Consider the following 19,167-nt stretch of genomic DNA (forward strand, 5'->3'; position numbering starts at 1 on the left):
CCTGAGTGACAGTAGGCTATTTTGATATTCGTGTAGACTAGATGCACCTGCATGCAGTTTCTTGAGAGGTAAAAGGTAAAATAACACCAGGGTGATTCTATTGTCATTTTATCTAAGGCTACGTCTATTCTGAGTCAAACGTTGAGCGCTATTTGTTTGTGTATAGGCTACAATCCGAACCAAGAATTTTCATAGCTGAACTATGACTTTGAACCTAAACGTTAACCATTTTCAACTCATGCCACTCTTTCAGACATGGTAGTTAATACTGGATTTGTTATTTTTCAGGGTTTTGCAGTTATGGATTGCACGTCTTTATTTGGTCTAGATGCGCATCGTTGACGACATAAACTGATGAGATTCACGGTAGAGCTGGTTCATTTGGATGAAACTATAATGGGAGTTTCCACTGCGTGATGTTGAGGACCTAAATAGTTCATTTTGGATGGGCCAGTTTTTAACTATGGATAAAACATTTTTTCAAGAAAGGTGATGATCGTGCTTGGATGGATATGGCGTGACATCCTTGTTTTATCGGATTGTTAGGGGATGGCATTAAAAACGAGGGGCGGACCCCTGGCAACGTTTCAGATTTTTTCGGTGTAACAGACTATTTACTACCGTTTCATTGCGCTTCGCCTAATCATCACGACTCGCCATCAGAGCCGAGATTAGTTTTTTTTTTCTGTTACTGTTTTTCTGTTTTTTACACACTGGAAAATGGCTGGACGCACACAGGCAGATAAACTGACCACTGCATCTGCAAGAGGGGATTTAAGAGAAGTTGAGATGATATTGCAAAACGGAGCAGATACCAACGAAAGGAATATGTTGAACAGAACAGCCATACAGGTTTGAGCTTAATTTCTGTTCTGTCTTGTTCTGCATACACCGGTTAACTTGGCACGAGGACCTAAATGCTGCTGTAATTTAAGTGTACTAATCTGTAAACCTCAGATCAAGTCGATTCTGATACATGTGGCAATTAATTTCTCACACTGTCTGCATGTCATTACATGATATGAGTAGTTGTGTGCAGGTCACTATATTCTTGTTTTAGTCGTGTTCAGTTACCTCGTCAACCTGTGGTTTTAAGCCTGATCTCCTCTTAAAATGACCTCCTGTCTCTCTCAGGAACACAAGGTGACAAAATGAAACCTGTGGTTTTAAGCATGATCTCCTCTTAAAATGATCTCCTCTTTCTCTCAAGAACACGAGGTGACATAAAACAAGCAAGGCAACAGTTAAGCTATAGATGTTTTCCCTAATGTTTAGATGTAACTTCAGCATATAAACATGCAATTTTACGAGCTTATTATGGTCTTTCAATACAATACATACATACAAATTGTTGCCATGTTGAAATTCATGACAACAATTATTCTTACAAACTGTATAATTTGACTTTGAGACTGGTGAACCATATGCTGTCAATTGAACAAAAATGGACTGATTCACTGCCTCAGTTAACAATTTCATCATCCCGCACGCTCATTGGGCACCGTTTGCCAGAAAATTAGTCTGAACGTTGATATGTATTTTAATGTATTTACTGTTGCATTTATGTAGCCTAAATGTGGTCTATATGTGTGCATGTTACTATATTCCTATTTAAGTCAGTGTTGAGTTACCTCGTCAAGGGAACATCAATGTGGTTTTAGGCGTGGTCTCTTCTTAAAATCATCTATTTCACACGTCTCTTACAAGAACATGAGGTGACATAAAACAGGCCTAAAGTAACAGTTAAGCTATATATGTCCTAATGTTTAGATATAACTTGTCCATGTTAACATGGCATTACTTAAATGCCACAATTATGCCAGATGAATAGGTTGACTGGTAGAGATACTTATAACCACATCTAAAGTTTACGTAAACATTATGTCATTGGTTTCAGAATAATGATTCGTCCTCATATGGGGAATTCCTAAATTTAGCCTAAGTTGCCTCTTTTGAGAGCAGTGTCTGCATGCCTAAGACAAAATCAGTTTTTAAAAGTTTAGGCAATAAAGTGCCGTGGATAATGTTCTCACATGTTATTACACAATATAGTAGAATTATGGCTAATTTAGAAAATGTGAGGGAAGGCACATAAATAGATTTCGTTGTTACTACTGTAACTCGTATTACTGATCAAATATTTACAATAGTATGTGGCCACTTCCATGTGTCTATAGTTACAAACTGCTGTACTGCACTTGCTATAACGTTTTCATAATTTGATGATTAAGTTGTTGAACAATTATCTCCAGACGAAAACAAAATTGTGTCAACTGCCTTATATATACAAATGTATAATATGTTCACACCGTTTCGTTGTGTTCAACAGGTAATGAAACTGGGAAATCCAGATATTGCAGAAGCGTTACTGAGAGCAAACGCAGATCCAAATGTGCGTGACCCTGTGTTAGGACTGACCGTAGCTCACGATGCCTCCCGGGACGGGTTTCTAGACACGCTGAACGTGCTGGTTCATCATGGCGCCGACGTCAATATAATCGATATCGGCGGAAACTTGCCACTGCACCTTGCTGCAAGAGAGGGCCACCTGGACGTTGTTCAGTATCTTACCCAGCACACCTCCGATCCCTCTCAGCTGAACGGGAGAGGCCAGACCCCGTGCGACTTGGCTAAGATGCACAATAGAAGTTCAACCGTACAGTGGCTAGAAACCTATGTGCTTTCTCAACAAAACTAATGTGGACGGCTCTTTTCATTGTGAGACAGGGGTAGCGTGTCAACAAGATTATTTAGGAAAAGCTAACTACCTCTTTTTAAATACAGACAGGCGCAGTTCAAATTGGTTACATAAACACAGCGGTGTTTTCTTCAATAATATTATCTGTTGATTTCGTTGTAGGTCTTCACTGCTTCAGAAACAATATTGAGGAACTTGAGGCTACACAAATAGGCCCGATCAAATGGCCATCAGCCTGGTTGGATTGTCCAAACTGTTTTTCTGCAGAGGACTGCACGTTGACAAAATTGGTTATATAATCATTACACCATATACAACATAATAGAAATGAACAATGCAAGTTCCATGAAATGTGAAATATTCGATGTTGATTGTTTACCAAAGACTGTATTACTGAAATAGCCTATTCTATTTCAGAAGAAAAAAATGCCGTAATGTAGCCAAGTGCTGTATGTTGTATTGCACTAACTGAAAAAAAATCTATGTCTTTTGCTTTGTTAATAAAGTAGATAAAGTAATGAATGTTGGGCAGAGATTATTTCGACATGTATTCCCATTAAATACAAATGTATTGCTAAAACAGGGGAAACGTCTGAGGTGGTGGAGTGTGTCAAGGAAAAGGTCAGCTTGTTAATGCTTGCTGATGACCTATTTTAGGAATATGGCTACGTTCTTTACAGGAAAACATAACACTGAAGACATCATAGCCTATCTATCCGTTTGCCATTGTAGCTTGGAGCATTTTAACCACTCTATGTAACCGTCCTACATCTTCATTCATTGTAAACAACAGTTGGTGGTGACGAGAGGCAAGTGGTCTATTTTATTCCGTCCCAGGGGAGAAACGTTTTCATTAATTCATCGTTGAAACAAATGTGAAATAGAGCTGACGACAGGGAACTGGAGACATATAGGCTCAGCTTGTGCGGCGGAGCAAAGAATAAGACCGTTACGCCAGTGGGAGGAATGATATCCTACTTTTGCTGCCAATCTTTCAAATTCTGGCGCTTTCGGTACACAACCCGCTAAAATCCAGACGTATCATTAACAAAAACAGAATAATGGTGAACAAAGAGGCAATATTTTAATATGGCAACTAAACTTTTCTATCTCGGACAAGAATAACGTAGAAGAAATATCACAAGGGGCATGAATGGACATGTTCTTCCTGGTTCGATATTCAGCAACTGAATTACTGAGACGTCTTTATTAAATCTTGAGTTTTTAATGATTTTTCTTCTTTATCAATGGCCATAAGTAAAACGAATATTTTTTTTTTATAACGTAATCATTCACCAGTCTCCTCTTCGTATCACTCATTTTGGAGTTAAATGAACAAGGAACTGATGTGAAACCACCACGCTGATTTTTTTCCCCTTCTTGTTCGCCTGCTGGACTAACCTAAAACAATGAGAATGACAGAGCAATGTCGCAGTGATATTCATTTTATAGCTTATTTGTAATATTCGTGGGAACTTAATACAAAGCTTTCACGGAGATCCTATATATGGCAACAGTTACTCTGATGCTGCAAGCTTTTATGACCCTGCTTTCATACATTCTCAATGAGAAGCATGGTGATCAAAGTGATTTCTTGATGTCGATCATCTGAAGCTGGCCACAGAAAGTTGTCACAAACAGTCATGTTCAATATGAAACTCTGGTAAGGACTTGGTATATACGAGAGAATATTGTGAGTATTCAATATGTGACAAATTAGATGGTAGTAACAGTTTAGCTGGGCTTTCGAGTTAAGTCAGTGGAAATGACACATGAAAATATCGTGCAACAGTATCGGTCCACATTTGCGCTTTGCAGTAACACGAGAAACAATGATAAACAACGTTTACTTGTGCCTCGTTTAAAGCAAATAGTTTGTTCGGCCAAAAATATTACAAGAGTAATGATTAGGCCTATAGCCTACGTTTTTAATATTGGTCAGACAGAACTCAAAAGTACAATGTGAAACCGCATAATTTCTCACTGTAGGCCTATGTAAATTAACGTCCTTTATTATAATGAAATTAATCCGTTTATAAATTATAAAATCGCAAACCAAATTGTGTAACATGTCACCTTAAAATACCTTTACACTACAAATACACAATGAGGTCCAGGTGATCCTATGAACTCGATCATCCATAGGCCATGGAAAATAAAATCTATGGCATTTATCAGACACCAAATGTTTCTTAGAATTTTTTAGGGATTACTAAAGGAAGACAGTATTTCCAGCATTTACACATTAACATCACCAATGTACCCACATGTTATCATTTCCCATTTAGTTAGTGTTTAGTTGAGCAATTAAGTGGCTGTATTTATCCATCCTTGACCTCTGCCCAACAACACTGCCCAAGAATATAGATGGGGCATAGGGTGACCTGTCAACTCACCCGTCCCCAAGGCAAAAGGACCACCAGGAGGCATGTTGCAACCCGTTAGCTTAGTCACTGTAAATTTCACAAAGTATTTTCACAACCAGCAGTGGCAGATGAGGGGTGAGAGATGAGGGTTCGATCCCTTTGGCCTAGTGTGGATCTCAGCTTCTAGCAAGCGCCCGTGCTTCCTGTTTACCAAATTGCATTGTGTTGAGGTACCGTGTGACCCCCACACATTTAAAGCACTGATCAACTCCTCCGCACCCTCATTTTAACTTGGGGTCACTGGTCAGACATTCGGACAGTAAAAGTGAATCTCAGACATTCAGGTCATACCAGAATTGAATATAACTGCGAATCTCTGAATTAAGTGCATAGCTTAATGAAGTGGCAGTATTGGACTGAAATGGCACTTAAAGATATGTTGTATTACCTGTAGTACCACTCCTCTTAATCACAATGTACAAGATAATAGTTAAGGGGCAAACTCAAGCGCAGAGCATCGCTGTAGTGGTATATTCTATATTTTGATGGTGTGATAACAACAACAATAATAATGATTACTTCATTAGCTTCATTTATAATACCTTCCCGGAATTGTGTCTAATAAGAGTGAGTAGTGCGTGATAAGTTCCACTGTCCTGGCTCTGGGCCATGTTAGGTAAATAATTGTTATTGAAAAGATATTTTAAAGCTGTGTCAATGTGTGTATGGAACTCCACTTGAAGAGTTTTGTGTAGCGGGGAGTGCAGAGTCTCTTTCCACTGGCCTTGTGTACATGCATGGGGGGTTGGTGACAGTGGGAGGGGGGGGGGGGGGGGGGGGCTTAGAGGTTGTGATGCAACTTTGATGGGAGGTTGTGTTAAAAGCATGGTGACTGATATCATTTGGGTTACATTCCATTCAAGTAGGAGCAATTCAGTTAATTTACATGAAAGTAATCCAAAATGCTTAAGTAAGTAATCCATAGAGAGTCTAACCTGAAAAGAGCTTTGACTGGGTGAGATCTGCAATTGGCACTGCATCCCTACGCCCTCCAGTGGTGGGATGTAGAACAACACTCTTGTACACTGAGGACATAACCTCTGGTCTCAATGGCCCAGGGCCTCGTTTCCCGAACGCGAACTTAGCCTAAAAAGGACTTGAAATCGTTCGTAAGAGGAATCCTACGTTGCAGACCGGTTTCCCGACGCGGCACTTAGCTTAAGTTTATCTTTCGTTGAGAAGAATTCTACGTGTGGTCAGGACCAGTAGTAACTTCACACTTAGCGATGCAATCCAGTAGTAACTTCACACTTAGCGATGCAATCCACCAGGGGCGTCGTTCGGCCAATTATAGAAGAAATCCAAACGATGTTTCTGTGTATAGCACATCATGAGAATGTCATTGTTTCACCTGCCTATTCCCATCAAAATAGAAATAAAGATTAGGCTATACAAAACTAGTGCAGTGCCCGTAGGAATTATGTATTCTGTAGTGTTAGCAGACGTAGAGCTGTTGGGTAGTGTAATGGCAAGACATATTTGCACTCCACATAGGTACAGGTTACACTGAAGTATTATTGTGATGCATGTTTCCTTTTCATCAAGAAATGTGTTAATGGTAGCCTTTTTGGAGAGTTACCAACAAATAAAGTTTGAGATTATGTAGTGGCTGCAGTTGAATAGATGTCAACGTTGCTGTCTAAACTATAAACTAAATGTCATAAAGAAAGAAATTATTTAAAATTAAGTTATGGTTGAAATAGGATCACTTTCATTATTGTAAGGGTAAGTGTAGGGTAAGAATGGTCATGCAGTTGGACTCAAATGTAGGTTAATTTTATTGAATGTATGTAGCCTACTGTACAGTAGGCTATGACTTCGATGATGCTAGCTTTGACAGCCCACTCTCAGACAGATCGTAATAAATGTCCTTACAATGGGAACACAGTTTAAATACTCTGCTGGAGATGGCGTTACTATCCCCGCCCCGAATTCAGTGCACAGTGCACGTTCGATGCACGCATAGGCTAGCTAATTTCACAGCAATTAACGTAAACAGGTTAATGTGACGTAAACAGGTTAACGTGACGTAAACAGCTCCTAAGAGATACTTAAGAACTCGTGCACGTTGCGCTTGTGCACCTGACTTTAAGATGATGTTCGGGAAACGCTCGTAAGTAGAAAGTGTTATTGAGTCTACGATGTCGCCAAAATCCACGTAGGCCGTTAAGATATGTCGTTATCGGGAAACGAGGCCCAGATCATTAAGTCAAAACCCTTTTCCAAAGATCTGTGGCATATTCCTCACAGCACAGTACAGCCGATTTTATGAGGACCAATATAAAAAATGCAGTTTTTGAATATGTATGAATGTGTGTATGAATCAGAAGAAACAGAGGTTCCATAGCATAGATTCTATTTATTATATTCGTCTGTAGTACACAGTAGGGATGCACCGATCCGATATTTGTATCGGTACCGATATTGAAGACATTTCTAGATCGGGTATCGGGTGACAATAAAAAAAAAATGTTTTTTTTTTTTTTTTTATGTTTATGTAGGCCTATATAGGTAGTGTATTATGAGTGCACGTTGCTATTAGTAGCGATTAGCATGCTAAGTGGAGATTTAGTTATGTCCTGATGTTGATTCGCTCTAATAAAGATGGGTTCATCCTGTTAAGATTTCGACTGGATGAGCTATGAATGAGATTCATGTTGCCTTGTGTAATGTCCACAATTATATGCATCGTCATGTAATGGAAATTGATGAATGCACATTAAAGGGAGATAAAGAATACTGCTTTGGTAATCGTGGGTCTTTTAACAGACTAGAACCTGCAAATACATTAACAGGTCACCATGATGAGCCTCTACAATGTAACGTAAAAGTTGGCGCTAGCGGATATATGATTGCTAACTAATATGAACACTAGCGCTGGTTAGAACGTACATTATTTGTGATTATTTTTAGCCTATGTTATGAATTGATAGTGATGACTAGGCATGATGTCAAGTAGCAAATGAGCAAAAAATGCAACAAGATCTCATGTCATGCACTCCTCATTTCTCCCTCTTGCACGTGTGGTCACACACATACACACAGTTACCAGTTTCGCGCAGTTTTTTTATATCGGTATCGGATCGGTATCGGCCGATACTAAACCTCAGATATTGGTATCGGTATCGGAGGTGAAAAAAGTGGATCGGTGCATCCCTAGTACACAGTATGCATTTATATACTTATAGACATAAGAGAGAAAGCAGAAAAAGTCTCAGAGGCGCACACGTTACATACTATACACACCATACTTATGTCTGCATGACCTGTTGCTCTCTGCATGGAATCAGTTGTATTATTTAACATTGCATTAACAGGTCCTTTTTCATGGGCACCAGGGGGTTCATCACAGTCTCTGGACCAGCGTACACGCACTGTCCTCAGGGCATGTGTGTGTGTAGGTGTGTGTGTGTGTGTAGGTGTGTGTGTGTGACTGTACGCCAAAATAACCAGTTACTAAACCACAAGCACAGCCACCAGAGACCTGTGCCAGACTGGGAACCAATCAAAATGCTTATCCATGTCATGTGACCCGAGGCATTGGAGTTCGGCACTGAATGAGACACAAAGTGACACAATAAACTAAAGATTCTGTGCAAAACAGCGGTGGCCCTCCCAAAAGTCTTTACAGTACCACCTCCGTCAAAACAGCTCTAGCATGCAGCAATGCTAGCAGTGCTACAAAGTTTTACAAAGAGCCAACTCTGACTTCCTAGGAGAGTGTGATTCCAAGTAGTAATACCCCCCCTCCCCTCACACACACACACGCTCCATGTGTATTTTCAGAAAGGGTTGTAAATATCTTAACAAATCACTCTAAACATTATTTGGACTCACTCCTCATTTTTACATGATATTAAAAACAAGACCACACAAGACTTCCAAAGAAAGGCTGAATCACAGATGGGATTCCTTTCAAATGCATGTCAAAGCTTTCAATTTCTTTGTAAAAAAAACGACATGTTTCATTTCTTGTGCTTTCACCATCGGTTGCAAGAAGAAAACTATGGAATCGTCTCACAATCCACCTGAAAAGCCCTAAGGGATTTAATCCTACAGATGAGTCTCACACAGGGAAAGACTTTGATTTGCACTGCTTATTGTTCAGATGCAAACATGTGAGGCTCCATGGATCTAGTGGACCCACGTGTGCTGGAGGAAGGCAGAGAGAGGGCCACAAAAGACAGTTCACCCACTGTGTCCGGAGAGTCCCTTTTTGACTTGAGTCATAGATTTGTATTGCAACGTTTCCATATATTTCTTTTTTTGTTTAAATTATAATATGTGGGATATTTCTTTGATTAAAAGCTGACAACATGACAGAAGCACACTCAAAAAAAAAAGAAACGAAAACGCAACAAAACTGGAGACTCAAAACAGAGGAGTGCAAACAGCTGTTTGCTCACAATCTCCTATTTCATGAATTCTTTGACTTAATACTATTTGAAAAGAAACCACGCCTGCAGTATGATTTCAGACAGATGAGAACTGATTGAAGTACTCCAGTGTTTGTGAGATTCCCATAGGTTGGATAGTCTTAGTAAGACATGCAGTGATTGGTGCACTAAAGCAGTAGAGGGTCAGACTCAAGAGGGACTCAGTCTGTCAGGGGGAAGGAATCGAATTAATTAAATTCAATTAAGGGAAAAAACACAACCACCCAACAATCAAACAAACTATGATTTGTGACTACCAAATGTTTTAAAGCCAAAGGATAACCCCAAAGCCCAATTCCTTTAAATAACTCTACAGGGAAAAATAATAGAATTTCTCCATTTGTACTTTTCATCTTGATATGACAAAATGACCAGTGATCGTCGGTACACACACACACATACACACAAACCTGACAGGAGTTATCCCTGTACCGTACAAAACAGAGGTTTTGGCTAAAACAAGAAAAGAAAGAAAGAAAGAAAAGATTCACGATTGTTTTAACAGTGAAATGAGTCTCAAAGTCTTTGGAAACATTTGTGACAGGTGTTTCCTCCTTCCAGTGTAAGAGTGGGGGAGCAGGTAGGCAGTGCGAGAAGGTGCAGGGGTGAGGAGAGAGGAGGCGCCGGGGTTGTCTGTAAAGAGTCAGTTCACCTCGTCCGTTCACCTCGTCACCTCACATCACCTTCTGTTTTCTCTGAATCAGAGCTTCCCTGCAGCAGGCTCTAGCACGCAGGCCCTTAAAGCGGGGGTGGGGAGGTTTGGGCTGATGTGTATCAGCAGTCTGCAGTCTGACCACAATGCAACAGGAGCCTCACTGCCACCCCCCCACCGCCGCCCGCTCCCTCCTCTCGCCCAGCAGCAGGGCTGAAGATGCATCATGGGAACCAAATTTGAGCTGAATTATGTGTTGGGGCCTGAGCTTGACGGGGAGTTGTTGGGTGGGGGAGTGGGGGTCGATGGGTCAGTTGGTCTCGTAGGTGGAAAGCAGGGCAGCGTCCACAGGCTCCATACAGGAAGGGCAGGTGAAGGAACGCATGAGCCAGTCATCGATGCAGTCCAGGTGGTACGTGTGCATGCAGGGCAGGAACCGGATGGGCTCGCCATACGCAAAGTCCATCATACAGATCACACACCTGAGATGTTAAACACACACACAACCACACACACACACACACACACACACACACACACACACACAGGGGACAGAATACACATTGGTCAGTCAAAAGTGTCCCTATGGAGAATGAAGATGGTGACAAGGAGATTGTATTAGATCACATGGTTCTGACTGCTCACATCTACAATGCAGGAGCATTAGAAGTAACACTGCTGATGTGGAAAAAGTTATGCTTCGTGTGTGTATGTGTGTGTTTAAATCCTAATATGTAGACAGTTACTGTACCACAAAACCTTTGGAATCAACTAGAAGTTTGGATATACTAATCCTCAATGGTATTATCCTCATGTGGTTCACAATATTAGACAAAGATAATCTTCTTACGCTAATAACACCCAAACAGCTTCCCCTTTTTCACGTATTTTCATTGCATTGTTCGAACATCCAAAGTCCATGGTAGGAAACGTACGAACCCTTGGATTTAGTAGGCTGCAGAAGCTCTTTTAGCAGTGCTGACCACAATCAAACATTCCCTGACGATTACAAATCCGACTTGTCCAATGCTTAGGGGGATGTTTCAGACTAACCCTCTTAGGAACTTTCAACTTCAGATCCACTGACCACAAGAGGTGATTTTCACAGCGTAGGTTATAGGAGAGAAGGAGCCCAAGAAGTCATTCCATTGGTTTCATTGTTTTGGTGCCTCTGAGAACTTCTCTTAGTCTTCAAATTACAGACAGCAACCCTGGCATAATTCTGTGCTTTAATGATATAGTCTTGAATCCTTTTGTTACCAGTATGATTACAATTTCTGCCTGCAACAGACCAGCGAAGATGTTTTTCCCCCGACCAACACATAACTGCTTCCAACACAAATGTTGTTAGATCTCTGCAGAACGTCATAGTTGGAGTTATGGTTCTTCCATCTTACGAAACGTGTTCTTATTCCATGCATGGGAGAGGCCATTTTGTGGGTATGGGCTTAAGGCAGTATATGTGTTATGGTTTTAAATAGGTGGACAGGTGTGCATCAGTGTGAATGCAAGTATATATATGAAAGTGTGTGTACGTGTTTTGTGGGTCACACTACCCTGAAGCACGCACAGACACACGCACACATACTCATAGTCACACACTCTCCCATTCGCACGGTGCCCATAAGTAGGTACAGTATTTAAAGTAAGTCCTCGGTTTCATTCTGAAAGCACAATCATCTGTTAACTAGTCAACTCAGACTACGGCCTGATTCCTTGTGAGAGGGGGTGCCATGTTTACGTCTGTGTGTAAGAGAGTGTGTGTGTTTGTGGTGTGTGTGTATGTGTGTGTGTGTGTGTGTGTGTGTGTATGTGTGGGTGGGTGTGTGTATGAGTGTATGTGTGAGTGGGTGTGTGTATGAGTGTGTTGCTCACTCTCGGATCTTCTTCTCGGAGGCGTCATGTCCGGGGTCGTACAGGCCTCTGGGCAGGTGCTGGATGAGGCCGATGCGCTGGGCGATCCTCACCTGCTCCTCCTCAGTCAGCTGTGTGGCCAGCCGGGCCTGGCTGGGCGTGGGGTGGTACACAGGCATGTGAGCCTGCTCCTGGACACACACACACACACACACACAGACAGACAGACAGACAGACAGACAGACAGACAGACAGACAGACACACACACACACACACACAAACACATGCACAGACAGACAGACACACACACACACACACACACAAACACACACACACAGACAGACAGAAAGACAGACACACACACACACACACGCAGACACACAGACAGACAGAAAGACAGAAAGACACACACACACATACATACACACATTCACACAAACACACAGACAGACACAGACACACATCATCAAAAACAGAATTAGAACCGTGTTTATTGGCCAAGTGAGTTTTATCATCTAAAGGTGAACAGCATGGCAGACAACTGTAAGGCAAAGAGAATGTGCAAAACCACAATTCCTAGATTTCATTTTCAAAATGAATGAAACGGAAACAAAAAAAATCATTGTGAAACAGGCCGAGCTTAATCAACACGTCCTCGCTCACAAACGACAGTGAGTTAGCACTTGTGACCAGTAGATGGCAGCATTTCCTTGGGTGCTCACTGCTTAAGTAGAATGAGAAAAGGAGGGGGAAAGACAGAGAGAGAGAGAGAGAGAGAGAGAGAGAGAGAGAGAGACCGGCTCAAGTCAAAGAGCTTTACACTACAAACAACCCAAAAGAGAAATGAGAATATGGCCAATGGCTCCCATTGAGCAAGGCGCTCCTGTAATTGAGTCCGCTTAGCAGAGGTTTAGCAGTGAGGATGGGAGACTGAACAAGACCACGGGAGGAGGGGGGTTGCTGCAACATCACGCTGTGTATGCCCATCACACAACACATGGAAAAACACCTCAGACTTCATCAGGACACCAGTGAGAAATATAACAGAGTGAGAAATATCTCCTACTGGTTAACTTTTCAGAGTTATCTGAAATCTATACAACACCTTGCAGCAGCAGCAGAATACATGTGTGCTTGTAGCTGTGTGTAGAAACTTCCAGACAGAAAATTGTGTTTGAGTATTATCACGCACACCACAGCTTTAGTCATCTAAAACTGCAATGGCATCCAGTAAAAGGCACTCAAACCAACACATAAAACATTTGGGCCCTCCTGATCAACCATCCCCCCGCCCCCGCTCCATCTTGAACTCTTGTAACAGTGACCTTAACTCTCATTCGGGCCTCAGGAATGTTCAAAAGCACAGCCAGCGGATCACAGATTTGGCAAAGCCTGGCCTCTTTCAGAGATTAGCTGGCATTAGCTTGCAGTTTAGCACAAAAAAAGTGTTACATCAGCAGATCCTTGCCTCACTGGATACCACCTACCAACCCCAGCGGATCCATTTCACGCGTGTTTGGACATAGTGGGCCGCTATGGCAGCTGGCAGTTTACGGTTGTGGTCAACGCCATTTATTTCTCTGCAGTTAAGCCATTAAGCTTGACAGGAAGGCTTATGATGGGCTTCACTTTCTATATGTCAAAACTAAACAAATGTCAGTTTAACAACCTAGACAGAAACAAAAAAACGTCTGCAATCGGCTGAAGACCTCCTTATCTGGTCAGGTCTCCTCATACTTCTAGGTGTCTTTCTCACCAGAACACTCGAGGCCTCTAAAACCCGCCTGCCTGTTCCTGTGAGCGTCCTCCAGCGGGCTAGCCGTGGCTATTTCGGTCGGGTCACGGCGGGATCAGGCTGCTCCACCGGCTCATTCTAAAGCGCTCGCTATTAATTCAAGCCCATCAGATGGCACAGTCCTCAATGGTGGCCCTAAGATTTTACAACCAGGTCACGGATTGGCAGCAACCCAGAGCAAGGCTAGCTGCCAAGCACCTGCTTCCACCTGCAGAGCTGTTACTAGCAGAGCCGAACCCTAAGAACCCTGTGTGTGTGCGTGTTTGTGTGTGTGTATGTGTGTGTGTATGTGTGTGCGTGTTTGTGTGTGTGTGTGTGTCCAGGAGCAGGCTCACATGCCTGTGTACCACTCCACACCCAGCCAGGCCCCGGCTGACCACACAGCTGACTGAGGAGGAGCAGGTGAGGATCGCACAGCACATCGGCCTCATCCAGCACCTGCCCAGAGGCCTGTACGACCCCGGACACAAAGCCTCCGAGAAAAAGATCCTCACACAGGAGCCACGACTCTCAATATCCAGATTGACTCTCAGAGGGATGTTAACCTTGGGGAAAGGTAAGGATGAAGATCTATGTGTTTGCCCACCACACAACAAGCTAATTAACAATTAGCCTAAGCTCAGTCAGGAGGTCACAGGTGACCGTGAACAACAACAACACTGGTGTCTAATGACACCTAACAGGTATGGGAGGTCGGTAGTTATGACCGCCATCTCTGCCACTTCCATGTCCAGATCACCTGTCACCTCAACCTGTGTGTGTGTGTGTTACCCTCTGGGTAACTGATCCTGCACCTGTGTGTGTGTGTGTGTGTGTGTGTGTGTGTGTGTGTGTGTGTGTGTGTGTGTGTGTGTGTAAATGGTCCCAACTGACCTGCTCATGTCTAGGGATTGCTCTGTACAGCCAAGCGGCCAGGTCAGCGGTCCCTGAGCTCCAGGCCAGAGGAGAGGAAGGCCAGGCCACAGGAGAGAGGCTCAGTCCCCAGTGAAGGCAGCCAAACAGTAGCCTGGTGACACCAGCCTACGTATTTCCGCGTGAAATGATTTCAAGCTCATACTCAGTCTGGCCCAACCCCGTTGACAATCGTCTCCAGGACTCAAAATCCAACCGCACCAATCAGCGAACAGTTCAGAGCTGTGACGCAAAACTCACCTTGGAGGAAGAGACACGAAAAGCTATCGGGAAAGTTGTCTCAACTCTCGAGAACATCAGAAAATTAAAAGGAGAACAAGAGTATTGTCTTGTAAGTTTTATGAATGGAAAGGACGTCGTAGCTCTTCTCCCAACTGGCTTTGGGAAGAGTTTAATCTACCGAATGCTTACCAAACGTTGCTGATTGGTTAAGGGAACTCCAATGATTTTAAACCTCAAGCTAAGCACCCGCCCATCTCGGAAACGAAAATGAACGGGGTTAGGCCAGACTGACTGACGGAAAAAAATGGAGTCACAGGCTGGTAATGGCCAGGCTAGCCAAACAGCTGCTCAGGTCACAACCTCACTGTGTTTGACCAAACAGGGCCAGGTTTTGCACCAGAGCAAAGAGCAGTTCACGGGACAGTCAAGCGCAAAGTTTTGAGCCTTCAGTATCAGCCACACCATATTCTGCTTTTAAAATGATTTCAGAAAAACATCATCCAAGCCCCTCTGAGCCTCTACAGGTACGGCCACACAACTTCAGACAAAGGGGTGGGAGCACTCTTTAATGAGTCGACAAGCTAAGTAATATATTCTGACATTCACATGTTTTCTCAAATTACCATAACTCAGACTTTCCCCTCTTAAGCCCAGCAGAGAAATTCCCCTTTACAGTACATTCGCATAAAAATACTACACTTTCAGATATGAATGTAAACAGTGCCATGTAGACCGGGTAACAGAGCAGGTAAGGCATACATTGTGGCCTCGACACTACTCTACTGAAACTGAAGATCTTTTTTATAGAGCTGTAAAGGTACATTTTACGATGTAAAATCTTTTTTGTATTTTAATTCAATGTAAGGTCAGTACCTGGAAAGGTTCTTGGGTAGTTCTCATGTTTCTTACAGTTGAAATGACAACTAATGACAAATGAAAAACTGCTGTGTCATGTTTCCTTTTGTTATGTCCATGTCACACCCAGACTGCAGCAGGGGGGGGGGGGGGGGGGGGGGGGGTCACAAAGAGAGGAATGAGGAATGACAGCATCAGAATGACTTTTCCAGGCTGGTGTGGGTGTGCGGGGGGGGGGCACAGACAGCTGCATGTGTGTGTGACAGCGTGTGTGTGTGTGTGTGACCGCGTGGGGTGAGGGTGTGTGTGTGTGTGTGTGTGAGAGTGTGTGTGTGTGACAGCGTGGGGTGAGGGTGTGTGTGAGTGTGTGTGTGTCACAGCGTGGGGTGAGGCTGTGTGTGTGTGTGTGAGTGTGTGTATGTGACAGCGTGGGTGTGTGTGTGTGTGTGTGTGTGTGTGTGTGTGTGTGTGACAGCGTGGGGTGAGGCTGGGACACTAAGTGAGTGGCAGGGTCAGCAGTCTCTTTGTCCCACAGGTGTCTGTGCTAGACCTGACAGCTCTGCTCTTCAGCACCCACACCAGGCCACAGTACCACTCACAGAAACACACACACTCCTCCTCCCTCTCCTAAACACACACACTTCCTCCCTCCCTCCCTCTCTCCTAAACACCCTCTCTCCTAACCCCCACCCCCTGTCAGCACTCGTCAGCACGAATGCAATGCCACACTTACACAAACACACTCTCCCTTTCTCCCTGTCCTAAACACACAACCCTCTCTCTCTCTCTCTCTCTCTCTCTCTCTCTCTCTCTCTCTCTCTCTCTCTCTCTCTCTCTCTTTCTCTCTGTCTCTTTTAGAGGAGGCCATCAAAACACCAACTCTCTCTTCAACTCCCCATTACACACTCCCTCACCCTCTCTTTCATAAAAGCATACAGACGCACTCCCTCCCTCTCACAGACTCACTCACTCACTTACTCTCACATACACAGTCTTTCTTCCTCGAACACTCCCTCTCCTTCTCCCTTTTCTTCAGTTCTCACCCCATCACTTTCACCATCTCTCTCTCTCTCTGTTTTCTGTCTTTCCCTCTCTCTACCTCCCCCTCTCTCTTTCCCCCTCTCTCTCAAATTCAAATTCAAATTCAAATGAGCTTTATTGGCATGACAAATATAGTTTGCATTGCCAAAGCATAGCACAGACTCTCTCTCTCTCTCTCTCTCTCACTCACTCACTCACTCACTCACTCACTCACTCACTCACTCACTCACTCACTCACACACTCACACACTCACACACTCACACACTCACACACTCACACACTCACACACTCACACACACACACACACACACACACACACACCCTCTTACCCAAACCCCAAGCCAGTACCCATTCACTCCGCCCTCTCTCAATCAGTCTCATGCAGAAAAGCTGTCGGTCACTTCGTCCAATCAGGTAGAACAGAGGGGCACAGACTCAAACCCCTGCCTCCCCACAAAGCTGACACTTAGCAATATTGCAGCTCTACGCTTGAGTCAATCTGATTACTGTGAGCTTATTTTAGCCTGTGGAGGGATAACAGACGCCGGCTGTGAGAGAGAGAGAGAGAGCCTCAGCGTACTGAAAGCATTAGCCAGCCCAGGGACCAGGCAGACATTCAGGGGGGAAACCACAGCTTGTTCTGCGGCTGAAAAAAAGAGAAGATGAGGGAGGGTGGTATGGGGGGAGGGGGGGGGGGAGTGGCGAGGAAGAGAGTGTCAGGGAGTACATCTGAAAAGGAGAAAGGAGGTAGTTGTGTGGTGAAGCAAGAAGGGGTGGTTTTGGAGATGAAAAAAGAAGCATGTCTGAAAGAAAGAGTTGAAGAGGGGGAGGAGGAGGAGAGGGGTAGGGGTGGTTGGGAGCTCTTCTGTCTGTCTGTAGACAGGCCTCAGGCACTCAGCTCAGCACACGCATACGCACACACACACACACACACACACAGCTGCCTGTCTCCTTTCCCTTCAGCCGCACTAGAGCGGGATAGAGCCTCAAATTCGCATCAAGACCACAGAGAAACACTCAGGAACACACACTCAGGAACACACACTGAGGAACACACACTGAGGAACACACACTGAGGAACACACAGTCAGGAACACACAGTCAGGAACACACACACACACACACACACACACACACACACAGCCGTTTCACCGTCACCTTTCCCACATCCACGCTGTCTTCTTCTCTCTCTCTCTCTCTCTTTCTCTCTCTCTTTGTCCTTCCTTCAGAATATTTCTCTGTCCTTCTCTACACCCGTCACTTCCCCTCTATGCCCTTTGCCTTCTCTTCCTCTCTCTCTCTCTCTTTCACTCTCTCTATTTCTGTCTGTCTCCCTCTCTCTCTCTGTCTGTCTCCCTTGTTGTCTCTCTCTCTGGCAGGCTGCAGGGTGGAGATTCCAGGCCTGGTGCCCATGAGGGCTCTCTCACAAAAATCAAAACACACACACACACACACAAGCTATTTTTAATTGCTCTGATGGGAATACAGTCCGGCAGAGATTCGAGGCAAGGCGGTGGTAGTCCTGTGAGACTCAGTGCCACGTAGGCTAACTCAACTCAGCTCAACAACACAGCAGATTCCTGATCCAAAGCAACGAGGCCACATACATCATCTGACCCACATCTTGACGTTCGCACAAACGCTTTCACAACAAACACGCCTATGCGTATCTCCGCTGGCATGTGCCACGCTGCTGCTGCTGCTCGTCTCGGTGGCATAAAACCAGGCCATGGCCAACCATGAATCGGCACTTTCAGCCCAAATCACAAAGGCAGTCTGGTCAAGTAACTGAAGACCTGTCTCAGAAACGTTAAGTCATTGGAGGCTCCCTTGTGCAAGCAGGTCAAACTCCATGGCCGCACACATTTTCTGGCTCTCTCTACTACACACGCGCATACGCACACACACGCAAGCAAGCACGCACGCACACGCCTGTCTCTCTCCCTGCATGTCTCTCTCCCTGCATGTCTGTCTGCCTGCATGTCTGTCTCTCTCCCTGCATGTCTGTCTGCCTCCCTGCATGTCTGTCTCTCTCCCTGCATGTCCGTCTGTCTCTCTCCCTGCATGTCTGTCTGTCTGTCTCTCTCCCTGCATGTCTGTCTCTCTCCTTGCATGTCTGTCTCTCTCCTTGCATGTCTGTCTGTCTCTCTCTCTCCCTGCATGTCTGTCTGTCTGTCTGTCTCTCTCCCTGCATGTCTGTCTCTCTCCCTGCATGCCTGTCTGTCTGTCTGTCTGTCTGTCTGTCTGTCTGTCTGTCTGTCTGTCTGTCTGTCT

At 44.2% G+C, this 19,167-nt stretch overlaps 2 protein-coding genes across 2 annotated transcripts in view; one reads left to right on the forward strand and one right to left on the reverse strand.

Moving 5' to 3' along the window:
• Positions 1-720: 720 nt before the first annotated feature.
• On the forward strand, positions 721-2,698 carry cdkn2c (cyclin-dependent kinase inhibitor 2C (p18, inhibits CDK4); the record flags this gene model as incomplete). Its single annotated transcript, XM_080860853.1, has 2 exons — positions 721-852; positions 2,330-2,698. 2 exons carry the CDS (start codon positions 721-723, stop codon positions 2,696-2,698), a joined length of 501 nt encoding a protein of 166 aa, XP_080716979.1.
• A 7,824-nt stretch (positions 2,699-10,522) lies between these two features.
• The window catches only part of rnf11b (ring finger protein 11b), a gene marked incomplete at its 3' end in the record, with an annotated part of 20,681 nt that continues 12,036 nt past the window's right edge, over positions 10,523-19,167 (reverse strand). Inside the window, exons 2-3 of the mRNA XM_080860654.1 lie at positions 12,088-12,257; positions 10,523-10,694 (exon numbers count right to left, since the gene is read on the reverse strand). Of these exons, the coding sequence (XP_080716780.1) occupies positions 10,523-10,694; positions 12,088-12,257 (342 nt within the window). The remainder of the gene's footprint in view (positions 10,695-12,087; positions 12,258-19,167) is intronic.

This window comes from Sprattus sprattus (assembly GCF_963457725.1).
Source record: "Sprattus sprattus genome assembly, chromosome: 2".
NCBI classification, from domain to species: Eukaryota; Metazoa; Chordata; class Actinopteri; order Clupeiformes; family Clupeidae; genus Sprattus; species Sprattus sprattus.